We start from the raw sequence: 24,645 nt of genomic DNA, 5'->3' as shown, positions 1-24,645 counted from the left end.
AAAGTAGAGTTAAAAAAAAAGCGCTCCTGGCTAATCAGCTTATATAGCGAGCGGAGTTTGGCACCGGGCACAATGGGGTGGCTATGTCAAAACTATGATTAATTCAAGCTGCGCCCTCACTAAATAAAGATAAAAACTTGCCTGTGCCGAAGCGAACAAATCAAACAGTCGCCTTTCTCTGCGAGTGAAAAGCCAGGCTTAAGAAGTCGCATTGATATGCGGCGCATGACTTTGTCTTTAATCTGTATTTTGGAATCGAGCTCGCGCGCACGGGAGGGGGGGGTCTCTGCATCAAAAGAAGGGCAGCTAGCTTTCCATGCTTCATAAAGGCCTGTGTGTGTGTGTGTGTGTGTGTGTGTCTGTGTGTGTCTGTGTGTGTGTGTGTGTGTGTGTGTGTGTGTGAGTGTGTGTGTGTGTGTGTGTGTGTGTGTGTGTGTGTGTGTGTGTGTGTGTGTGTCTGTGTGTGTGTGTGTGTGTGTGTGTGTGTGTGTGTGTGTGTGTGTGTGTGTGTGTGTGTGTGCGCGCGTGTGTGTGTGTGTGTGTGTGTGTGTGTGTGTGTGTGTGTGTGTGTGTGTGTGTGTACTGAGCTGAGCTGGGGGAAAGCTTGTTTGTCTTTAGAACGCGTCAGCGGCGTCCAGCCAGGCCGGGTGCTTGTTTCTCATATCCATGCACAGCAGGGTGCCATGTGCTACTGGACAGCACTGCTTCCAGCAGCAGCCATTTTGTGTCTAAAATGCAGGTTAAACACAGGTGCAAACAAAACGTTAATGAGGGCCCCGCCACTGGAACACCTAAATGGATTTGGAAAGCACTGGTGAAAGTAGGACCGGAGCATAGAGACACTGCATGAAATAGGCCACGCCCATCATGGGGGAAGAGCTCCGTTCCTTTCCACACACCAGCGTCATTTTCCTTGAATTAAACATATGTAAAAAATGTTGTGTGGTGGGCTGCGCAGAAAACAAATGTAAAAAAATCGCCAGTTAAAGTTTTTTTGTACTCCTGAGCAAAACAAGGAAGCCATTGAGAATTGGCGAGAAGAAAAATGTGGATCTAGCTGTCAAGAAGTAAGTTGGAGTGTTCATCTTCCGTATATACGATCTTTTTGTGCAACACGCAACCATGCACGTGACATAGGAGAACGCCAGGATTGGAGGGGGGGATTCCGTTTTCCCCCGTCTTGGGCGTGGTTTCTGAATGATGACGCGTTGCGCAGTGTCTCTATAGTGCGGTTAAAAGATTTGGTGCCTGAACGCAGTACCGGGAAGAGGGGAGGTGCAGCTGCCTGTCAGTCAAAACCCACAGAAGCCGTCACGATCGCATTTCCAACAAGGAAACACATCTGCTGACGTTATGTCGTTAGGCCAACATACTGTAAACAACAGTCGTCTCTCTCTCATAAATTGCTTCTAAATTGTTCCAGTTTTAGACCAGTGTGTAGAGCCCAGAGAGCCAGTGATCTACAGAGTGTGTAGAGCCCAGAGAGCCAGTGATCTACAGAGTGTGTAGAGCCCAGAGAGCCAGCCAGTGATCTACAGAGTGTGTAGAGCCCAGAGAGCCAGCCAGTGATCTACAGAGCGTGTAGAGCCCAGAGAGCCAGCCAGTGATCTACAGAGTGTGTAGAGCCCAGAGAGCCAGCCAGTGATCTACAAAGCGTGTAGAGCCCAAAGAGCCAGTGATCTACAGAGTGTGTAGAGCCCAGAGAGCCAGTGATCTAAAGAGTGTGTAGAGCCCAGAGAGCCAGTGATCTACAGAGTGTGTAGAGCCCAGAGAGCCAGTGATCTACAGAGTGTGTAGAGCCCAGAGAGCCAGTGATCTAAAGAGTGTGTAGAGCCCAGAGAGCCAGTGATCTAAAGAGTGTGTAGAGCCCAGAGAGCCAGCCAGGGATCTAAAGAGTGTGTAGAGCCCAGAGAGCCAGTGATCTAAAGAGTGTGTAGAGCCCAGAGAGCCAGTGATCTAAAGAGTGTGTAGAGCCCAGAGAGCCAGTGATCTACATAGTGTGTAGAGCCCAGAGAGCCAGTGATCTAAAGAGTGTGTAGAGCCCAGAGAGCCAGTGATCTAAAGAGTGTGTAGAGCCCAGAGAGCCAGTGATCTACAGAGTGTGTAGAGCCCAGAGAGCCAGCCAGTGATCTACAGAGTGTGTAGAGCCCAGAGAGCCAGCCAGTGATCTACAGTGTGTAGAGCCCAGAGAGCCAGTGATCTACAGAGTGTGTAGAGCCCAGAGAGCCAGCCAGTGATCTACAGAGTGTGTAGAGCCCAGAGAGCCAGTGATCTACAGAGTGTGTAGAGCCCAGAGAGCCAGTGATCTACAGAGTGTGTAGAGCCCAGAGAGCCAGCCAGTGATCTACAGTGTGTAGAGCCCAGAGAGCCAGTGATCTACAGAGTGTGTAGAGCCCAGAGAGCCAGCCAGTGATCTACAGAGTGTGTAGAGCCCAGAGAGCCAGCCAGGGATCTACAGAGTGTGTGCGGGCCAAAAGCCAGCTGACATGTTCTGCACGGGAACCATGTTGTCTTCTCAAGAAAGTCTGATCAATGATTTATGTTGTGTGGTCCTCTCACTAACGAGCTCTGCAATACTAAGGGCTATTATATTATAAAGTTGCTACCTCAAATGAAGCGATCTGATTGGTTCATAGGCATGGTATATTGAGTATACTGTATACTGCTATGATGTCATTACTTTGCACAATTCAGCATCACTCTGCGTCTGAGAGGTGCGTTCAAGCAGCGCTGCAGACCGGATCGCAGAATTTCTTCCAATGGCAAAGACATGTCCCGCCCTCCTCTGCCTCTGATTGGGTTCTCCCGCCCTCCTCTGCCTCTGATTGGGTTCTCCCGCCCTCCTCTGCCTGGACGGGACGGGACGGGCTGGGCTCAGACAGAACGGGCTCGGGTCGGGCTTGTATTTTTGGGCCCGATCTAAGCTCTACTGCTAGCTAGCTGCTGTAACTTACTAACTAACTAACTTACTAACTAGCTGCTGTAACTTACCTAATGTTACGTTGCACCGCAACTGCCTTGCTCTATGTGCAGGCAGCCAGGAGGAACTCTTTTATTTTGAACATTATTCATTCATCCATAAAAACTATTTAAATTGGAGTGTCTATTACTTATCCGCTTCCTTTGATATCTGTTGGCTGGTTGTTGATATTACAACAGTATTGCGGCTTCTAAACTAAAGCTTTTACGGAGATGCGGGGAGACAGTAATGGCCGCTTATTAAGTTCGCAAATGGCGCAAATGATAACGTGCGACCATCCAGTGCAGGCTCATGTGTGTCTGACATGGACCATCCAGTGCAGGCTCATGTGTGTCTGACATGGACCATCCAGTTCAGGCTCATGTGTGTCTGACATGGACCATCCAGTTCAGGCTCATGTGTGTCTGACATGGACCATCCTAAGCAGGCTCATGTGTGTCTGACATGGACCATCCAGTGCAGGCTCATGTGTGTATGACATGGACCATCCTGTGCAGGCTCATGTGAGTCTGACATGGACCATCCAGTGCAGGCTCATGTGTGTCTGACATGGACCATCCAGTGCAGGCTCATGTGTGTCTGACATGGACCATCCAGTTCAGGCTCATGTGTGTATGACATGGACCATCCAGTGCAGGCTCATGTGTGTATGACATGGACCATCCAGTGCAGGTTCATGTGTGTCTGACATGGACCATCCAGTTCAGGCTCATGTGTGTCTGACATGGACCATCCAGTTCAGGCTCATGTGTGTATGACATGGACCATCCTGTGCAGGCTCATGTGTGTCTGACATGGACCATCCAGTTCAGGCTCATGTGTGTCTGACATGGAACAGGTAGAGAAACTGAGTAGAGGGGGACTCGCTGGCCTTTTTCCTGTGCGGTTAGCCAACAGGGTTTGCCTCCCAAATCTGACTCTGACACAAAGCCGCAGAGCCATGTTTTACATGACATCTGGAGGTCAACCACGCACGTGGAAAACATCTGGAGGTCGACCACGCACGTGGAAAACATCTGGAGGTCGACCACGCACGTGGAAAAGCAGGCTTAGATGACTGTGAGGGCAACATTTCTTACTTTTACAACTGCGCTCATTTAGATTCATTCAGAAACCGCATACGAGGAAACGGTCCAAAATATTCGTGCACGACATCTTGGGGTTGAAATTTCCCCTTAGGTGGTCAGAAGAAAAGGATTTCAGTGGGCTGATTAAGTGTTTAATAAGCAGGGAAATGTCTCGTCTGTCTGACTGCAAAAGTTATTCCACGTTACAGACCGGGCTGCGTCTGAGGTCCTGTCATTTAGGAGAAATGGTTGATCTATCTATCTGCCTGTCTATCTGTCTATCTACAGTATCTATCTATCTATCTGTCTGTCTGTCTGTCTGTCTATCTATCTATATCTGCATAATGGTATTAAACTGTTTAGGTAGGAGATTCAATACACATTGCGGAACAGTGGAAATCTTCTATAAGCTAAACTAAAACTTGAGATGAAAAGGACCAGAGGTGTTAACTAATAAATTACTTCTCACTCTCTCTTAAGCATGGAGGAACTCAGCCGCTGTGAAAGCATGTTGGAACTTCACACATTAACACTTCCTCTGTGAGCTCCGTGTGTTTGTCTTGATTTGTTTACAGTAGCAGAAGATGTGTTTGTTTACAGCGGTGTCCATGACGACCAATTAGCACCCGAGTCCACACCTTCACGTTACGCCGCATTGATTAAATCAAGTACAGTTGTTAGGAGCTGATGTGAGAAATGGATTCAAAGTTGTTGAAAGTTGGTGCATCAACTGTTCCGCTTCACTGCCTTCCTACTTTAATGACATGTTTGGTATTTAGTTGACATTCTTATTCAGAGACTTACAATGAGGGCAACAGAAGAAACAGAAGTCTGTCAAAGCATTTCTGTGACGTGGATAATCTCGGCCCGCGGGTGAATCGAAAAATGTTGACAAAGAAACAACAGCCCAGGATAAAAGGTAGAAATTACTTTCTCACGTTATATATCTTCTATTGGCTGAGCACTGAGCACATCTGGCTACCTGGACCTTTGACATGTAACTTGGGACCACCTGTCCATCATAGGTCTAAGTTAAAAACAAACAAAAAACAAAAAACGGTACAAATCAATATTCATTTGAAGGAACTGATATCGACTCATAAATCCCAATTTCAATCTTTTAATATAAAGGATGTGTGAAGCTTTAACCCTGTTAGACTTGCGTGGTTTGGTTCTTATCGCAACGAGATCTGGTAAACATCTGTAAACATGAATATTTTTTAATAATGCACCAGGTTAGAGGGTTCCTTGTACAATTTAGTATACATTCTTTGAGAACCACTTTCATATCCGAGCAAAATTGGTACTGTAACAGAAATATCGATATTGAATCATATCGGGAAACCAGTTGTGATATCCAGCACTAGTCCATCAATCATTCAAGTGCCACACGCATGCCAACGCATGCAGATGCACATACAGTATGGTGGCGCTTGCTCGCAATTACACGCACACGCGCACGCACGCACACACACACACACACGCACACACACACACACACACACACACACACACACATGGTGACTCTCTTTGAGCAGACTTCAGCGAAGTTCAGACGAGACTCTCGGAGCCCTCAGCAACAGTTTCTGGAGCTAGCTAACACCCACCCTGGATCAGAGGTACATCGGGGGTTGGCTCGGTGCTTGTGGATCGGGGCTCAGTTTCTCTGTGTGAACTATTCACAGACGCGAGTGAGGAGCTCCCCGATGAGTCACAGAGGTCAGACGTATCTAGCAGGCTAAATATTATGGTCGTGTCGGGAGAGCCATCATCGTGTTTCAGCCAATGAGAGCGCAGTGAGGCAAACGCAGCCAGCAAGTAGTCTGACGGAGAAAGCATAGGGTCATTCTACCAAATGTGGTGCAAACTGCTGTCCCACAACCAAAAAACTAATTTAAAAAGGATTTAAGTAGCTATGTAAATCTTAGATGTTTACTAAGATCATTCGATTATCTATTGAAACCCAAAATAATAGAGATAATAATAATTGAGATAGCAGTAAACTTAATAACTCTGACTTGAACAGCGACTGAAGACTGTCCATGCCATTATTACACACACACACACACACACACACACACACACACACACACACACACACACACACACACACACGCGCACACACACACACACACACACACACACACACACACACCTGAATCAATCACTAGCAGGGCCTCTGTGGCAACAAACCACCATGGGGCCATTTTTCTTCTCTGGGACGTTTTGCGAGACATTGGAAGCCACTGAGTCTTGACAGCAGCCCAGAGCAGAGGACATGTTCCACCATATCCTGTGTTGACAAGATCATTGAGCACCCCCACCACGAAGACATGCTGCACCACCACCACGAAGACATGCTGCAGCACCACCACGAAGACATGCTGCAGCACCACCACGAAGACATGCTGCACCACCACGAAGACATGCTGCAGCACCACCACGAAGACATGCTGCAGCAGCAGGGAAACTCATAGCCTCCATGCTACTGGGAATGTTGTACTTGAGAGGATTTGACTTGCGCTGTCTCTGAGTCTTTTGAAAATGTCTGCACTTAGATTCCTTCGTATGAGCCCATTATTGTTTATACATTTTTAATTGATTGATTCAAAAATGTTAAACATAAAAGAGGAAAAACATAAACAGAAGTTGCAAAAGAAAAAGAAAAATAGGAAGTACCAGTAAGATTATAATGACACTGGAGCTGCTGAAATGTCTGAAGCCTATTATCCGATGTCTCAGAGCCTGCCAAGTTGTCTGGCATTTTTAACTCGGTTTCCTGCACAGGTCCTTCAAAATTAAAGGTTTTCTGCTGACAAACTAACCACACGCTTGTATTGTGAGGTACGTATAGGAAGTGAAATGTATTTTACTTGCTAACTTGATTAGCGGTGCGATTAGCCATTTCTCTCACTAAAACAAGTCGAGACAGGAACATTTGGGGATATTTGGAGCATTCTTTCCCAGAGAAGCAGTCATAAACATTGCAAAAAGGTCCGGAAAGCAGAAACAGTCAAATAAGGCTGATATGTGAACGTACAAACAGGGAACTGTAACGTTAGCATATCTAACAGTGCCAGCGCAGTTTGCCCAAATAGAAACAAAAATACAATAAAAAAATATATATACATAATGGGGCTTTAATTGTGTTGTTTTGCACCAAATGCAAAGGTTTGAGAGAAGTGTTGGCGAAATTCAGAGAAGACGATATATGCCCTGTAGGGGCATCAGTCTTACCTATAGTGCGTGGCATCATGCCCTGTCGGGGCATCAGGTTGTCGTCCAGACCCTCCAGGCCACCGTACAGGGAGTGGGAGATCCTCCGCTCGTGCTCGTCCAGAGACGTGTTCATCTGCTGGGGGCCCAGAGGGCTGCCTGGGCTCTCCTGCTGGGACAGGGACAGGGACAGGGACAGGGACAGGGACAGATTTTGGCGTTGAGATGGGACGTGTGAGCATGTGTATATTTGCTAATAATGAATGCATAACATGAGCAATACCTATAGCCCCCCCACCCCACTTTTCTCCACAATTGTACTTGGCCAATGCCCCCTGCTTTCAGCTCCACTCCCTCTGCTGATCTGGGGAGAGCCGTAGACTAGCACATGCTTCCTCTGATACATGTGCAGTCACCAGCCACTTATTTTCACCTGACAGCGAGGAGTTTCACCTGCAGGATGTAGCACGCCACGTAGGATGATTGCACTATTCCTCCCAGTTCCCCTCCCCCTCGAACAGAGGAGGCGCTACTAGTGCAGTGACCAGGACACATACCCACACACACGGCCAATTGTGCCTGTATGGACGCCCGACCACGCTGGAGGTAACACGGGGGCTCGAACCTGCGCCCCTCGTGTTGGTAGGCAGGGAATCTACCGCTGCACTATACCCGGATGCGTGGGAACATAAACCACAAAGAAAATGGCTGAAGACAGCTAGCCATGCTAACGCACGATGAACAGGACAGAGATCAACATAGGCTAGCCATGCTAACGCTGGCAGTGTGATAGGCAGGATGAATGAGCATGGATTTCCAATAGGCTGTTAAGCCACAGGCTGTTAGCGAGCTAGCGTTCCCACACAGCGGGGAGGTCAGCCTGCTACCCGCCCTGACATCTCCCTCAGGACTCGCCATGACACCGTCTGGTTTAGTGGACAAATAGACCATTTGTTGGCCACGTCACCTATAACCACACGTCACCGAGAGGGAGGGAAGGTAGGCGTGTGTGTGTGTGTGTGTGTGTGTGTGTGTATGTGTATGTGTGTGGGGTGTGTGTGTGTGTGTGTGTGTGTCCAGTGGATCGTTGACGGTATTGATTGGCTATGGTTTCTGCATTCATTGCTGAAGGTGATGACAGCACTTGCCACAAACATTAGCATCATGGCCGGCAAGGGATAAGGAGCGATAACGCTATCACCCACAAGTCAATACTGCATTCAAATGAGCCCAATCAATGACTATAACTAACTAGCCAGGCTGGGCTTCCACTTTGGCAGTGGGTCTTGATCCCAATGATCCGATAAACCAGCTGAACGGTTGCAGAGCTGTAAGATAAACCAGCTGAATGGTTGCAGTGCTGTAAGATAAACCAGCTGAATGGTTGCAGTGCTGTAGGATAAGCCAGCTGAATGGTTGCAGTGCTGTAAGATAAGCCGGCTGAATGGTTGCAGTGCTGTAAAATAAGCCAGCTGAATGGTTGCAGTGCTGTAAGATAAGTCAGCTGAATGGTTGCAGTGCTGTAAGATAAGGCAGCTGAATGGTTGCAGTGCTGTAGGATAAGCCAGCTGAATGGTTGCAGTGCTGTAAGATAAACCAGCTGAATGGTTGCAGTGCTGTAAAATAAGCCAGCTGAATGGTTGCAGTGCTGTAAGATAAACCAGCTGAATGGTTGCAGTGCTGTAAAATAAGCCAGCTGAATGGTTGCAGTGTTGTAAAATAAGCCAGCTGAATGGTTGCAGTGTTGTAAAATAAACCAGCTGAATGGTTGCAGTGCTGTAAGATAAGTCAGCTGAATGGTTGCAGTGCTGTAAGATAAGTCAGCTGAATGGTTGCAGTGCTGTAAGATAAACGAGCTGAATGGTTGCAGTGCTGTAAGATAAACCAGCTGAATGGTTGCAGTGCTGTAAAATAAGCCAGCTGAATGGTTGCAGTGTTGTAAAATAAGCCAGCTGAATGGTTGCAGTGTTGTAAAATAAACCAGCTGAATGGTTGCAGTGCTGTAAAATAAGCCAGCTGAATGGTTGCAGTGCTGTAAGATAAGCCAGCTGAATGGTTGCAGTGCTGTAAGATAAACCAGCTGAATGGTTGCAGTGCTGTAAGATAAACCAGCTGAATGGTTGCAGTGCTGTAAAATAAGCCAGCTGAATGGTTGCAGTGTTGTAAAATAAACCAGCTGAATGGTTGCAGTGCTGTAAGATAAGTCAGCTGAATGGTTGCAGTGCTGTAAGATAAACCAGCTGAATGGTTGCAGTGCTGTAAAATAAGCCAGCTGAATGGTTGCAGTGCTGTAAGATAAGCCAGCTGAATGGTTGCAGTGCTGTAAGATAAACCAGCTGAATGGTTGCAGTGCTGTAAGATAAACCAGCTGAATGGTTGCAGTGCTGTAAGATAAACCAGCTGAATGGTTGCAGTGCTGTAAGATAAACCAGCTGAATGGTTGCAGTGCTTTAAGATAAACCAGCTGAATGGTTGCAGTGTTGTAAAATAAACCAGCTGAATGGTTGCAGTGCTGTAAAATAAACCAGCTGAATGGTTGCAGTGTTGTAAAATAAGCCAGCTGAATGGCTGCAGTGCTGTAAGATAAACCAGCTGAGTGGCTGCAGTGCTGTAAGATAAACCAGCTGAATGGTTGCAGTGCTGTAAGATAAACCAGCTGACTGTCTGCCTGGCGAGATAATTGAAGGTGAGCGAGCTGCGAGACAGTGAGCGAGTGAACGACAGACAGTGAGTGACACTGACAGATTTTTTAGCAACAACCAAGAAAGTAAGTGTCTAGTCTGTCTCTTAAGTAATGTTACCTGTGTGACACGTTGGGATGCTACTGGCTAATCATGCATGATGCCAATTGCCAAGCCCCCGAAGTCAGGTATGCAGGTGGCTATATGCATGGTTTCAGTTTCATGACCCAATAAGTAACAAAAAGAGGTGGTGTAAAGTTAAAAACAACATAATATATTTTATTTTATTTTTCAATTGGGCGCCACCGACTCCGCCTCCCCTTGCTGGACCTCCCCTATTTCGGAACCCTGGTTACGGCCCTGGTTGCAGTGCTGTAAAATAAGCCAGCTGAATGGTTGCAGTGCTGTAAGAACTACTGCCAAATAGTCTGGCCTGTGGAACTGTATGGATGGGAAGCAGGGTGATGTTAAAACATGCATACTCAGCAAACAATATAAATGGGGTAAACAAGGGAACCATGGAATTTGGTAATAAAAATGGAATAAACTCTATACAATGGGATATTGGAGATTTCTTTTTTTATTAATAAAGGTAGGTTATAATGATCAAAATCAAAAGTAGACCTGATTATTGTAGTAACCTAAATGATTTCATGATTGTAAAATAGGTCTAGAGAAATAGTTGTATTTTCAATTGGGGTGTTTTGAGGAGGGGGGGGGGTCGGTTTCACTTTTAGAAAGATTTATATATATATATATGACAGACATATAGACAATATAAAGGGTGGAACACCGGGGGTAATAGCCATGGGGGGGAATCAATCAATCAATCAATCAATCAATCAATCAATCAATCAATCAGTTTAATACATGTCCCAGACGGGTACTTTGGTTCACATCAGGCAGTAGTGGTTATTACAACATCATTACTAGTTTGAGAGTAGTAATAAAGGCACACTTCAGAATTATAGTAACATTATTACTAGTTTGAAAAAGTAATAAGGCACACTTCAATATTATAATACATGTCAATTTGTTGCAATATGTACAGATTCCAAAAGACCATCTGCTCCCCTCTGTCGAGTCGCCGTGTGCGCAGCGCCCCGAATTAGCAACGGTGAGGTGCATCGACCAATCACAGCGCATCTCAAGTCATTACACATTCAAGCTGATCATTAACCCCCGGACAGCACAGACTCAATTGATGCCAGTGGTGATGAGTAAGTGTGTGGCCTTGGGCTCACACTGGCTCTGTGCCAGGTGTGCTGGTGATCCACGCAGTGTCCAACAGGTTAATTAATTAATTAATTAATTAGATATGCATTGTCAAGGGAAAGAGATGTGGTGAGGGAAGTAAATAATGAATGATTTGATCCCACATGTCATCCTGTATTAATGCAATATAGCTTGATTTTAATTGATAGTTGTGGGATAGCTGGTTACGTCCTGTGGGGACTCCTGAAATCAACTTTCTTCCCCAGGTGGATACATTCAACAGCCTTTTGGCAAATAAATAAGAACCATAACTCGAACTGTGATTGATAGTTGACAGGTATCTGCATACATGATATCAACAGTCAACCTATGGGGACTTGTGATTGATAGCCGATACTTAAGTCTTATAATGGGGGCTTTTAATGTAGTTTGAGCTATGCGTTGTTGAATATGAGACAATGTGAAAATTTCATGTAACGATGATCTTGTGCAAAAATAAAAATGCTTAAAACTAGGGTTGTCCCGATACCACTTTTTTGCTGACCAAGTACGAGTACGAGTACTGACATCTGGGTACTTGCCGATACCGAATACCGATACCGAGTATTTAATTTGTGGTCGACAACGTGTTTTTGTTACACCTTATGGTTAATTAAAAGATAACTTTTCAAGATTATGGGTTTTAGTGATTTTCTTTAGTATATATTATCTGCAGAAGTAGGCTACCTAGTTTTCGCAAGACCACACAAATTTCGCATAATGGGTATCACCTATACTTGATAGTCTCTTCTCTTGATGCCTTATGAAACAAAAGTTTCCCATTAAATAAGGAAATAAGGTTTCCAATTAAATAAAGAAGTATGCTATGAATCAACCTTTAAACGACATATCTGTGCATCTCCTTTGTATTTGTTCTGCTGGTCTATTTTCATTCAAACATTAAAATAGAGGTTCCTTGTGTTCTTATGTTCATTATGTTGGGTCTCGTAGTTAGATTACTACTTTAATGTTTATTTTAAAAACAAACTTTATCGTGCTTTTATTTTGAAGGCAAAACGGACATTTGCGGACATTAACGTTACGTTCCACTTTTAAAACGTTAAACGTTAAGGCAGTATGGATTACGGGACACATAGCACGTATTACAACGATCTGGTAAGCCTTTGCTTGTTCCACAGTACTGTGTTGTCTGCTAGAAGAGCAACTAATGTTAACCTGTAAGTTGAACAGAAAGTGTTTTAGCTTGTTGCAGGCTACGCGGCTAACTGCAGAGCTAATCAGTTAGACAGTGAATAGGCGAGCGAAGCGGTGCAGGCTGTAGCTCACTCAGCTGATTACTGACCTGATAGCTTTTTATTTGTCCTCACAAAGCGCTCCAGGCAGAGATGGAAACAAACAGGCTGTTATAGTGAAGCTTCTCTACATGCATTAACAGCTGTGTGAGCCTGACGCTGGCTTGCTACGTTGAGGTTAATGTCACGTTGCATGCTCTAGGTGTAAAGTGGTATCGGGCGCGCAGCCGTGTCAGTATCGGGCAAGTACGAGTACAGCAAAATAGGCCAGTATCGGCTCCGATACCGATACTGGCATCGGTATCGGGCCATCTCTACTTAAAACTCTTAATATGGCGCTAAAACAGACGTCTTTCTGTCGTTCCTTATTTTTAATATTTCCAAACTGTGTGGATGTGTCACATCTGATTTAACGTGTTTAGCTGGCAAGCTGAGCTGCTTCAGCTATGTTGACGACGATGACTGGAAAGACGCATTTCAAAATAAAACAGGAAATCAATAGGACTGTAACTTGTTAGTGAGCCAAGTTAGACAGCTTTTTCCAGTCACTCGTGACTCGGGACGATATTCAATGTCACGTGACGATATTCACGATTATACAATTAATGGAAATTCACAAGGATACAATTATTTTGAGGGCTTATTATGGCGATAGACGATAATATCTTATATTGTCCCACCCCTAATTATTAATCAGAATCAGAAAGACTTTAATGATCCCCGGAGGGAAATTGGGACTTGCTGTGTTCGGGGCGATGTGAGTGTCTTAGACGCTATTTGTTATGCAGACACATTCAGAGCCTCAGGCCAGGCCCCCGGCTCTGCATGGAGAGCACAGATTGTGCTCAACATTTATTCATCCCGCATGCTGTCTCTGAAGTCTCACTGCCTTGACATGTCCACAGCACGCACGCACGTGCAGACACCCCCCATCCCCCACACCACACATGAGAGATCACCCCCCCCCATCCCCCACACCACACACACACGAGAGAGATCCTTCAGTGTAAATACACAAAAAACATAAGCACTATGCACATACACAAATATAAAATACACACCCAAACACTAAGATAGACGCATGTGAAATACGCTCACATATACTGTACACACACACACACACACACACACACACACACACACACACACACACACACACACACACACACACACACACACACACACACACACCTCCAGGCTTAGCCTCTGCTTTCAATTAGCAGTCGGGCCAAGGGGAAATCAAAACTTTTGACACAGCAGGTTGGAGAGGAGAGCCATGGAGCCAGAGGCAAGCACACACACGCGCACACACGACGTGCACACGCACATACGATGTGCACGCCGACACACACACACACGACGTGCACGCCCACACACAATGTGCACGCACACACACACGATGTGCACGCGCACATACGATGTGCACGCCCACACACACACGCACGACGTGCATGCCCACACATGACGTGCACGCGCACACACAACGTGCACGCGCACACACGATGTGCACGCCCACACACACACACACGACGTGCACGTCCACACCCGATACACAGCCTCCACCTCAGCTTTGAAACAGGCGACAGGCCAAGGTGTACAGAGAATGTAAAAACATGAGATTGGGAGGGGGGCGGGGCTTGTGTTGTGTAGCTGGGTTCTCAGCCGTGGGGCTCTATTTTACACAAGGCCTTATGATCGCTAGTTTCTAGCACTCAACATCCTTTTCATCACCACTGGGTCTTTTCATCACCACTGGGTCAAATCAACAGATGCTTCAGTGAGCCAGTTGTAAGTAAAAGAGAAAATGGGAGATTTTGAGTGCTAGAAACTAGCAATGATAACACCTTGTGCCGGGCGCAACATGGAGCCCATGGTGTTTAATTTATTATTATATATTTTTTCCCCCAGAAGCCCCAAGGGAAGCTCTGACCTGACCTGACTGGCTATTTTTATTTCAGGAAACGAGTCACTGCTCCTGAAAAGGCTACACTGTATTCACCTTATGTAGCCCTGCCCAGTTGTGTTATGACTTCCTGTTCAAAACACCGTCTGTTTTACCTGCTCACTAGTACTGTACTGTCACAGGAAGTGTAAAACACAACAGGAAGTAACTGGCCCTGTGTTGGAACATAAGGTGAATAGATGCTTTTAACTTGGCAACAGACACATTCTAAATTGCCCCTAGCTTACTTCCTGTTGCAGTGTTTGCTAAAACAATAGATGACAGGAAATAGGCTCACCCAGAAGTCCCTGCACTGCTGGTTCGTAGGGGGGGATGTGAATGGGATTTGAGTATGGGAATTTCGGTTAAATGCATGAAATAAATAAGGTCTGTGGTTAACAACAATTTAGGAAACAGCGAAGTTTGTGTTCAGCAAGATAATCTTCACAAATGAGGAACACTGTTATGACTTTTGAAGCGTAAACACCCATAAATCCATCCATCCCATCCCGCCCCTGGTGTCTCACCTGGTTTGGTTTGAGCCGTCGGGCGATGATGAGTTGGATCATGCCTCTCTTGTTGCCCTCTGTGGACATGGACTTCCTCAGCGTCTCCATGGCGTCCTGGTTGGTTTTGCCCAGCAGCGACTCCCCGTTGACGGCGATCAGCTGGTCGTTCACCCGCAGCCGCCCATCCTATTGGTGCACAAAAGACACGTAAGGACCTGGCCAAAGAGTATATAAGACAAGAGACATGTAAGGACCTGGCCAAAGAGTATAGAAGACAAGAGACATGTAAGGACCTGGCCAAAGAGTATATAAGACAAGAGACATGTAAGGACCTGGCCAAAGAGTATATAAGACAAGAGACATGTAAGGACCTGGCCAAAGAGTATATAAGACAAGAGACATGTAAGGACCTGGTCAAAGAGTATAGAAGACAAGAGACATGTAAGGACCTGGCCAAAGAGTATATAAGACAAGAGACATGTAAGGACCTGGCCAAAGAGTATATAAGACAAGAGACATGTAAGGACCTGGCCAAAGAGTATATAAGACAAGAGACATGTAAGGACCTGGCCAAAGAGTATATAAGACAAGAGACATGTAAGGACCTGGCCAAAGAGTATATAAGACAAGAGACATGTAAGGACCTGGCCAAAGAGTATATAAGACAAGAGACATGTAAAAACCTGGCCAAAGAGTATAGAAGACAAGAGACATGTAAGGACCTGGTCAAAGAGTATAGAAGACAAGAGACATGTAAGGACCTGGTCAAAGAGTATAGAAGACAAGAGACATGTAAGGACCTGGTCAAAGAGTATAGAAGACAAGAGACATGTAAGGACCTGGCCAAAGAGTATAGAAGACAAGAAGATACATGTAAGGACCTGGCCAAAGAGTATAGAAGACAAGAGACATGTAAGGACCTGGCCAAAGAGTATATAAGACAAGAGACATGTAAGGACCTGGCCAAAGAGTATATAAGACAAGAGACATGTAAAAACCTGGCCAAAGAGTATAGAAGACAAGAGACATGTAAGGACCTGGTCAAAGAGTATAGAAGACAAGAGACATGTAAGGACCTGGTCAAAGAGTATAGAAGACAAGAGACATGTAAGGACCTGGTCAAAGAGTATAGAAGACAAGAGACATGTAATGACCTGGCCAAAGAGTATAGAAGACAAGAAGATACATGTAAGGACCTGGCCAAAGAGTATAGAAGACAAGAGACATGTAAGGACCTGGTCAAAGAGTATAGAAGACAAGAGACATGTAATGACCTGGCCAAAGAGTATAGAAGACAAGAAGCTACATGTAAGGACCTGGCCAAAGAGTATAGAAGACAAGAGACATGTAAAGACCTGGTCAAAGAGTATAGAAGACAAGAGACATGTAAAGACCTGGCCAAAGAGTATAGAAGACAAAAGACACGTAAGGACCTGGCCAAAGAGTATAGAAGACAAGAGACATGTAAGGACCTGGCCAAAGAGTATAGAAGACAAGAGACATGTAAGGACCTGGCCAAAGAGTATAGAAGACAAGAGACATGTAAGGACCTGGCCAAAGAGTATAGAAGACAAGAGACATGTAAGGACCTGGCCAAAGAGTATAGAAGACAAGAGACATGTAAAGACCTGGCCAAAGAGTATAGAAGACAAGATACATGTAAGGACCTGGCCAAAGAGTATAGAAGACAAGAGACATGTAAGGACCTGGCCAAAGAGTATAGAAGACAAGAGACATGTAAAGACCTGGCCAAAGAGTATAGAAGACAAGAGACATGTAAAGACCTGGTCAAAGAGTATAGAAGACAAGAGCCATGTAAAAACCTGGCCAAAGAGTAGAAGACAAGAGACATGTAAGGACCTGGCCAAAGAGTATAGAAGCCAAGATACATGTAAGGACCTGGCCAAAGAGTATAGAAGCCAAGAGACATGTAAGGATCTGGCCAAAGAGTATAGAAGACAAGAGACATGTAAGGACCTGGTCAAAGAGTATAGAAGACAAGAGACATGTAAGGACCTGGCCAAAGAGTATAGAAGACAAGAGACATGTAAGGACCTGGCCAGAGAGTATAGAAGACATGTATCACTACTTACATTGCTTATCCAACTGCCATTATAACAATATCAAGTTCTGCATTTGGTGTATTTACCGATAATTTGGTGTAAAAAATAAAATAAAAATAAAAATAAATTGTGTGTGGTTTTTAAACGGAAAAGTCAACTCTGTGCTCTTGTGTGCTTCAGTGGGTAGTATATGGCACTAACACTCCCAAGGTTAGGGGTTAAATTCCTCAATGGATAGAAGTTAGCGCTAACATTATCCAGGTTAGAGGTTAGAAAAAATAAACACAAGTTCTTTCATATCCAAACAGCACACACTATGTGATAAGTAAAAAGGACTGACACCGCCCACTTAACAGCAACCTTTATTGAAGTAGGTAACAGTCTGACACAGACAGTAGATCCAGTTTCCAGCCATGATCTCATCTCAAACAGGGAAGTGGGCTTTTAAGACCATTAGCATCAACGCAGGCCGCTGGTCTGTGTGAAAAGCCCTCCAGCAGAAAGCTGACTGTTTACTTTGCCACAAAGAGGGAGAGAGAGAGACGTCACTCCTTCACTTTGCCTACCTGGATATTCCTACAGCAGGTGAACGGATTCAAGCCACTGAATTTATGGTCATAAACCGCCAAATTTAAGCCATGAAATGCACATTCAGAGCCTTAATCCAAAAATAGACACAATGGAGAACGAGCCTCGAAAGCATAGCTGCCGGGAGTGATGTCATATGGTCCTCCATTAGGGGTGCTCCAAAAAAATCGATTCTTGAAAGGATCGCGATTCTTAATGCCACGATTACTGGATCAATTCCAAACTCGATTCCAGAATCGATTCTTCTTTGTATTGTAAAAAAAAAAAAATGATTTTTTACAGTGCACCTGAACGCAACATGCAAGATGCGGCTGAATAAGTGTCCAAATGTTCATGTCATTTGTGTACTGTACTGCCACGGTGCCACCACCTCTTGCACTTAAGAACTCTGGTTCATGTATTTCCCCCAAAATCTATAAATCCTTCTCAAAGTCTACAGATCCCCCCCCAGCCTATAAATCCATCAGAAGAACCTAAGGGGGGAATTCCCCCCTAGTTTGCAAAATGAATTTAGGCCCTGACTGTAATACTTCAGAAGTTGAATTTGAAGTTCAGCATTAATACATTTGTCATTGTCTTAGATGTACCTTTGTGTGTTATTGCAATATAAAACTACATAATTGAGAATCGATTCTAGATTCTGGAATCAAGAATCGTTGGAATCGAGAATTGATTCTGGAATCGGATCGTGACCCCAGGAATCGGAATCGGATCGGATCGTGGCTTAGCCGGATCAGAGCACCCCTGTCCTCCATACATGCACCTATCCCACAGTGCATTGCAGCATACCCAGGACTTCTCAGCTGGTACTGTAAGATATTGAGTCATCACATTCATCGCCAATAGACTCAATGAACAGTAGCTAGTAGGGCTTCTGTTTCACAGACTAGCGTACTATCAAAACCACTGAGTCGACTAATCGTTCATCTGTGGTTTTAGGAGCAAACAATAGATCAATTGAACAGAGATTTGTCTGAAAAATAATTTCCTACGATGCCATGTTAAAGAAACATAATGTAATGTATTTAGAGAGGGAAAGACTCCTGTCTATGTTGTTACTGCAGTAAAACAGACAAGTTGTCGGGGTTTAGCGGCTACATTATGAATGTGAAGACATTTCGGTGAATTTAAAATGCTCATTTGCAATAAAACAAAATGGATGAATAATCATGATACATTTATTGAGTAAAATAATATTGAGCAAAAAAGAATGGTGTGATGGTCATTTTAGGCATAAGGGGGGTGCAGGCAGCCCTACCTTGCACGCTGCCCCTCCGTTGATGATGGACTTGACGAAGATGCCCAGGTCCGCGTGGTTCTCCTTGGAGCGGTTCCCCTTCACGCTGACGCCCAGACCGGCCGAGCCCGAGTCACTCAGAGGGATGTCCAACGTCAGGAACTCTCTGGTCCCATCGGGAGTCAGCACCAACTCATCCTCCTCTACCTTCTGAGAGAGAGAGAGAGAGAGAGAGAGAGAGAGAGAGAGAGAGAGAGGACATGTTCTTGATGTTCTTAAATGAAACATCTCACCACAAAACAGAGGGAAAAGTAACTAGAAGCACCTTAGAAAGTCACTAACTCCTCCTACACACAAACAACAACAGCAGAGATGAATCAACATGGGCAGCCCACACAGTCCCAGTTTAATACCAACAGTCAGACCTTCATCTACCATAATACATGTTGCACTCGGCAGCACGCGTTCATAAATGCAACAATATCATATCTGAGTTCAAAACCACCATAAGAGATAATGATGTGGGCATGAGGTGAATGACAGGTTCCTCCCTGTGAACTGTTGTTGCAGGGCAGGTGAGGAGATCTTTAGCCACAGCAGATACATTATTAGATCAGTGCAACATAGCCGTCAGATCAGACACTTGGTATGAGCAGACAGGGAGTCATCCTCTCAATGCAAGGCACACGACTGTGGTGTCATGTAGGCGGCTATTTGAAACTTCAGGCAAAGTGTTGAGACGACCTGGTGAGAATGGGAACGTGATGTGATTTTGGCTTCAGGTGTGTGCGGGGGTGAATCACACGCTGGCTGAGTCTCATAGCTGACTCATGGCTGAGTCATATGGCTCGTTTGAGATGAGCAAATTCTGCGCAGATTCGACCAGCGCCTTGCTTGCCCCGTTGCATGATGGTTAGAAAAGTTGTCCGACTTGCTCCGCCTGCCCGACTGCGTGAGCAACGGGACTCTCGCGAGAGCGAGGCGGGCGCAGATTTGGAGCGAGGCGCCGCAGTTGCTCCCCACCAACTGCGCCCGACTGCGGCTGACAGAGGATGACGAGAAACGCATCAAGCTGAGCGCCCATTGGTTCAACACAGGTGCATCACAAACCCACAGTGAAGTGTAGAAACTTCAATTGTATATCTATTCCAAGCTGTCACTCCATATTTTACATAAATACCACCTGTAATGCCTACATTAACAATACAAATGAGTAATCTGAAGGGCTGGGTCATTTGAGCAGTGAGTGTGGGTGGCGCTAATGCATGTTTTAATTTGTTAACAAAGCGCTGTTAAACAAAACTGTAGAAGAAGAAAAGCAGCAGTGAGTGTGCTGTCGGGGGTGTTCGACTTGTTGACGCCTCGCCTGACTGCGCTCGCCTGCTTTCCAGGCGAGGCGGCAGTCAACTCAAACGAGCCTGATGCCTGAGATGTGATGATGCAGGGTGATGATGCCTGAGATGGTCCAGATAAAGAAAAAGTGACAACACTTGACTTGGATAGTCCGCGTACAGAGAGAGGGTCTACAGAGTATTTGAAACATTTCAACAGCTCATTAGTTAACATTCAACTGTTTGGCTTTGTCTGTAGATGTTGCTTTAACAGCTTATTAGTTGAGATTCAACAAACAGATTATTTTTGCTTCCCGTTCCACACACCTGCACCTAATGTCATGTAGGTTATGTTCATGAAGTGTCCTTGTCACATTACTACTCTAGACTTGAGGGTAGCCTAAAGCACCACAACAGTATCAGTGCTGCATAACCATTTAAAAGACGACAACATAGATTTGCTTGAACAGTCATTGTCTACGTTATTCCATGTTAAATAAACAGAATTCAAGGAATTTAGAGAGGGAAAGAGTGCAGAAAGTCGTGGCATTGTTACTGCAGTCAAACACAGAGCCATGTATTCTCCTTATTATTTGCCCGTATAAGGCCTTGGCCACACTGATCCGTCAGAAAATGGACAGAACAGATAGACGGATAGATTTATGTCCGTTGCATGTACAAGTAACCCACTTGTACAGCAGGTGGCGGTAAGCACCTTGAAGGTGTCAGCGACCCGCCTATAAACCGAGAGAAGAAGAAAGCTGGCGTCAGCTAGCTGTTAGCTCTGTGCGCTACGTTACTTATGTGGCAATAAAATGCCACCGAATGACCAGATTAGATAGTGAAATCAGACGGTGACACTGACTATCACGTTGTAGAACAGCGGGATGGTGTACACAGCATTAATTATAGCCTCCTTCACCGCCTCGGCCGCCATCTTCTTTGAAAAGTTGAAACAAATCTCGGAACGCCTCCTCTCGAGACCTCGACTCTGATTGGCTAAACGGACAGTGACTATCCGACCATCCGATACGTCCATCCAGAAAAAGTTCATCCCTCTTCAACTTTCAAAGCGTATGCAAATTTTCTGGATACGTACGCTTCTGAGTGCTCCACGGACAGTCGGACAGCTGTCATTGAAAATGAATGGAAGTGAACAGAGAAATGAACGCACACGGACAGACACCACGGATCAGTGTGGCCAAGGCCTAAGGACGCTTCCGCATGATGTCATTTTGTAATCGTCTTTCCGTTTTAGACCCGGAAGTAGATGACGCCTACCGTAGTCATTTTTAGACTTGCCAAAAAGCTGTTTTCAAGCAAAAAAACAAACCGTTTTAAAGTTTTAATATTTTTTCGGATGAGAACGTAACATTCCAAATATGTGACCAGTTTATCAGAATAACGCCTATTTGGAAATATTTAACGAGCAGCGAGGACTGAGAGCGCTGGCTGTGCTGACACCGGTCGCACAAACTACTGTCAAACCCTACTGTAGGCTACTGGCACAGTAAGAAAACACTGTCGACGTGCTTTTGTAACCAACGTTAAATGCCGACCGGGTACAGCCATCGGCTCCTCGCAGCAGTAACATGTCACTGAAGTTGGCTGCAGTGTAGCTTCTGAATGTTGCCAAACTTCACTCATAGTGACGTTTTGTTTTGAAACTGGCCGCCAACAAATTGTATATTATCAGCTTTATTTTATGCGCGCCCCCTTCCTGGATCCGCATTTTCGACCTCCGTTGTCGCCACTCTCTTACTAGATTGCTCTGGTCAAACAGTATGGGTTTAGTCCAATCAGATCGCGGCTCATTTGTACACAGCCTCTGAGAGTCGATCGAGGGACTCTGCTTACAGCTGTGGCCGGCCTACATTAGTTAACCCTTGTTTACTGGCTATTATTGAGACATTTTCGAGGGGAATTTATAATTTTTATTGAGTAGTGGACTAGTCAACTACTTTTTGGGAGTAGTCAATGCAGTAGTTGTAAATGCCCCATCCTGAAGTACAACCCAAAGCACAGCACGTATGCTCTGTGCACCTGTATGGTGACGCCAGCCAAGTAGCAAAAAGCAGCAGTCATATTCCTGTATGACGCCAGCCAAGTAGCAAAAACAAAAGCTGCAGTAAACCTAGTATCCCTGTATGAACGCAGCAGCCTAATTGCCATGCTGAGTGCTCTCTCCATTCCCCATGCACAACAGGTGCCTCTCTCTCTCTCTCTCTCTCTCTCTCTCTATTCTCTGCTGCTTGTTATTTGACAGCTGTCCTCTGAATAGACGGGTGCGTGCACGCGCTCTCTCTCTCTCTCTCTCTCTCTCTCACACTCACTCACTCCCTCTCTCGCCCGGCAATTATTCTGCACGCCTAATGAATTCAATCATCATCGGGCTCGGTGTCAGCATGTCATTAGCTGCCTTTGTTCGCCGGGAGAGAGAGGGAGCTGTGGGTGGAGCGAAGGACGAGCGAGGGAGGAGAGAGGTGAACACGGAATGGAGAGAGAGAGAGAGAGAGAGAGAGAGAGAGACAGAGGGGGAGCTGTGGGTGGAGAGGAGGACGAGCGAGGGAGGAGAGACGTGAACAGGGAGAGAGAGAGAGAGAGAGCTGTGGGTGGAGAGGAGGACGAGCGAGGGATGAGAGAGGTGAACACGGAATGGAGAGAGAGAGAGAGAGAGAGAGAGAGGGAGCTGTGGGTGGAGAGGAGGACGAGCGAGGGAGGAGAGAGTGAACAGGGAGAGAGAGAGAGAGAGAGAGAGAGAGAGAGAGAGAGAGAGGGAGCTGTGGGTGGAGAGGAGGACGAGCGAGGGAGGAGAGAGGTGAACAGGGAGAGAGAGAGAGAGAGAGAGAGAGAGAGAGAGAGGGAGCTGTGGGTGGAGAGGAGGACGAGCGAGGGAGGAGAGAGTGAACAGGGAGAGAGAGAGAGAGAGAGAGAGGGAGCTGTGGGTGGAGAGGAGGACGAGCGAGGGAGGAGAGACCTGAACACGGAGAGAGAGAGAGAGAGAGAGAGAGAGAGAGAGAGAGAGAGAGAGAGAGAGAGAGAGAGAGGGAGCTGTGGGTGGAGAGGAGGACGAGCGAGTGAGGAGAGAGGTGAACACAGAATGGAGAGAGAGAGAGAGAGAGAGAGGGAGCTGTGGGTGGAGAGGAGGACGAGCGAGGGAGGAGAGAGGTGAACAGGGAATGGAGAGAGAGAGAGAGAGAGAGAGAGAGAGAGAGAGAGAGGTATCTGCAGACTGCAGAAAGACACATTTCAGACTTTTTCAGAGCTTGAATGCGACTGTACGTGCAACTGAAGTTAAAGCCCCGCCCCCTCCAGCGTATTTGGTAATTTTTAAGATATTTCATAATGTTTGAGTCATGTCCTGACCATGTTGATTGGTCACACTGTTCGCCAAATATATACAGTATATATTTTTTGACAAATATCTTAATTTTGTGCTCAAGTTCAAAAAGTTAAGTTAAAATGGGAAGATTAGGTATGACTATTTGTGGAACTATCTGACAAGATAGTATGTCAATTTGATTGTGACTGATGGCTAGCTAGCATGTTAACTAGCTAGCTGTTAGCTACATTAGGTAAGGGCTGTTGTACTAAGCTACGTCGGGCTCAACACTGAGCCACTGATGTGACTGAAACACGTTAGCGTTAACCGTTAAGTATGAGTCACGCTGGGCCCACCTGGACCTGACATCTGCTGTAGCAAAGTAGTTTTTTTCTGCGTTTAGCTTGTGTCAATAGGGTTAGTCAATAGCTGTAACTATTAGTCAATAGTTGTCAATAGCACAGCACATACAGTAATGAGATGAGGTGTGACTGCCAGACACTCATGGAACGTTTGAAAAAGAAGATGAACCTTTAAACAGGTAGAAAACCTGACAAGATAAAGAAGATACAGAAACTAAGCTGCTCCTCTTCAAATGAGACGTGTCTGATGAAGCACTGAAACTCTCAAGAGGCAATGCAAGAAAAACAATATGACAACATAAAGTTACCTACAATTTAATTAATTAAGCACCCTCCCTCTCCCTCTCCACACACACACCCCCATCTCTCTCTCTCTTTGCAAACACACACACACACACACACACACCTCCATCGCTCTCTCTCCCTCTCTCTCTTTCCCCACACACACACCTCCATCGCTCTCTCCCCCTCTCTCTTTCCACACACCCACACACACACACACACATACACATACACCTCCATCGCTCTCTCTCTCTTTCCCCACACACACACACACACACACACACACACACACACACACATCCATCGCTCTCTCCCCCCCTCTCTTTCCACACACCCCCACACACACCTCCATTGCTCTCTCTCCTTCTCTCTTTCCACACACACACCTCCATCACTCTCTCTCTCTCTTTCCCCACACACACGCCTCCATCGCTCTCTCCCCCTCTCTCTTTCCACACACACACACACACACACACACACACACACACACACACACACACACACACACACACACACACACACACCTCCATCTCTCCACTGCAGCACCTAAACGGATAG

At 45.7% G+C, this 24,645-nt stretch overlaps 1 protein-coding gene across 1 annotated transcript in view; it reads right to left on the bottom strand.

Annotated features, from left to right (window-relative positions):
* LOC310791891 (partitioning defective 3 homolog) overlaps window positions 1-24,645 on the bottom strand; it is a gene marked incomplete at its 3' end in the record, with an annotated part of 552,527 nt that overhangs the window by 191,280 nt on the left and 336,602 nt on the right. The window contains 3 exon segments of the mRNA XM_083653569.1: window positions 7,285-7,435; window positions 14,921-15,088; window positions 18,812-19,000. Of these exon segments, the coding sequence (XP_083509695.1) occupies window positions 7,285-7,435; window positions 14,921-15,088; window positions 18,812-19,000 (508 nt within the window).

This window comes from Poromitra crassiceps (assembly GCF_964638095.1).
Source record: "Poromitra crassiceps genome assembly, chromosome: 17".
Classification (NCBI taxonomy): Eukaryota; Metazoa; Chordata; class Actinopteri; order Beryciformes; family Melamphaidae; genus Poromitra; species Poromitra crassiceps.
This window is presented reverse-complemented; position numbering and strand designations above follow the sequence as displayed.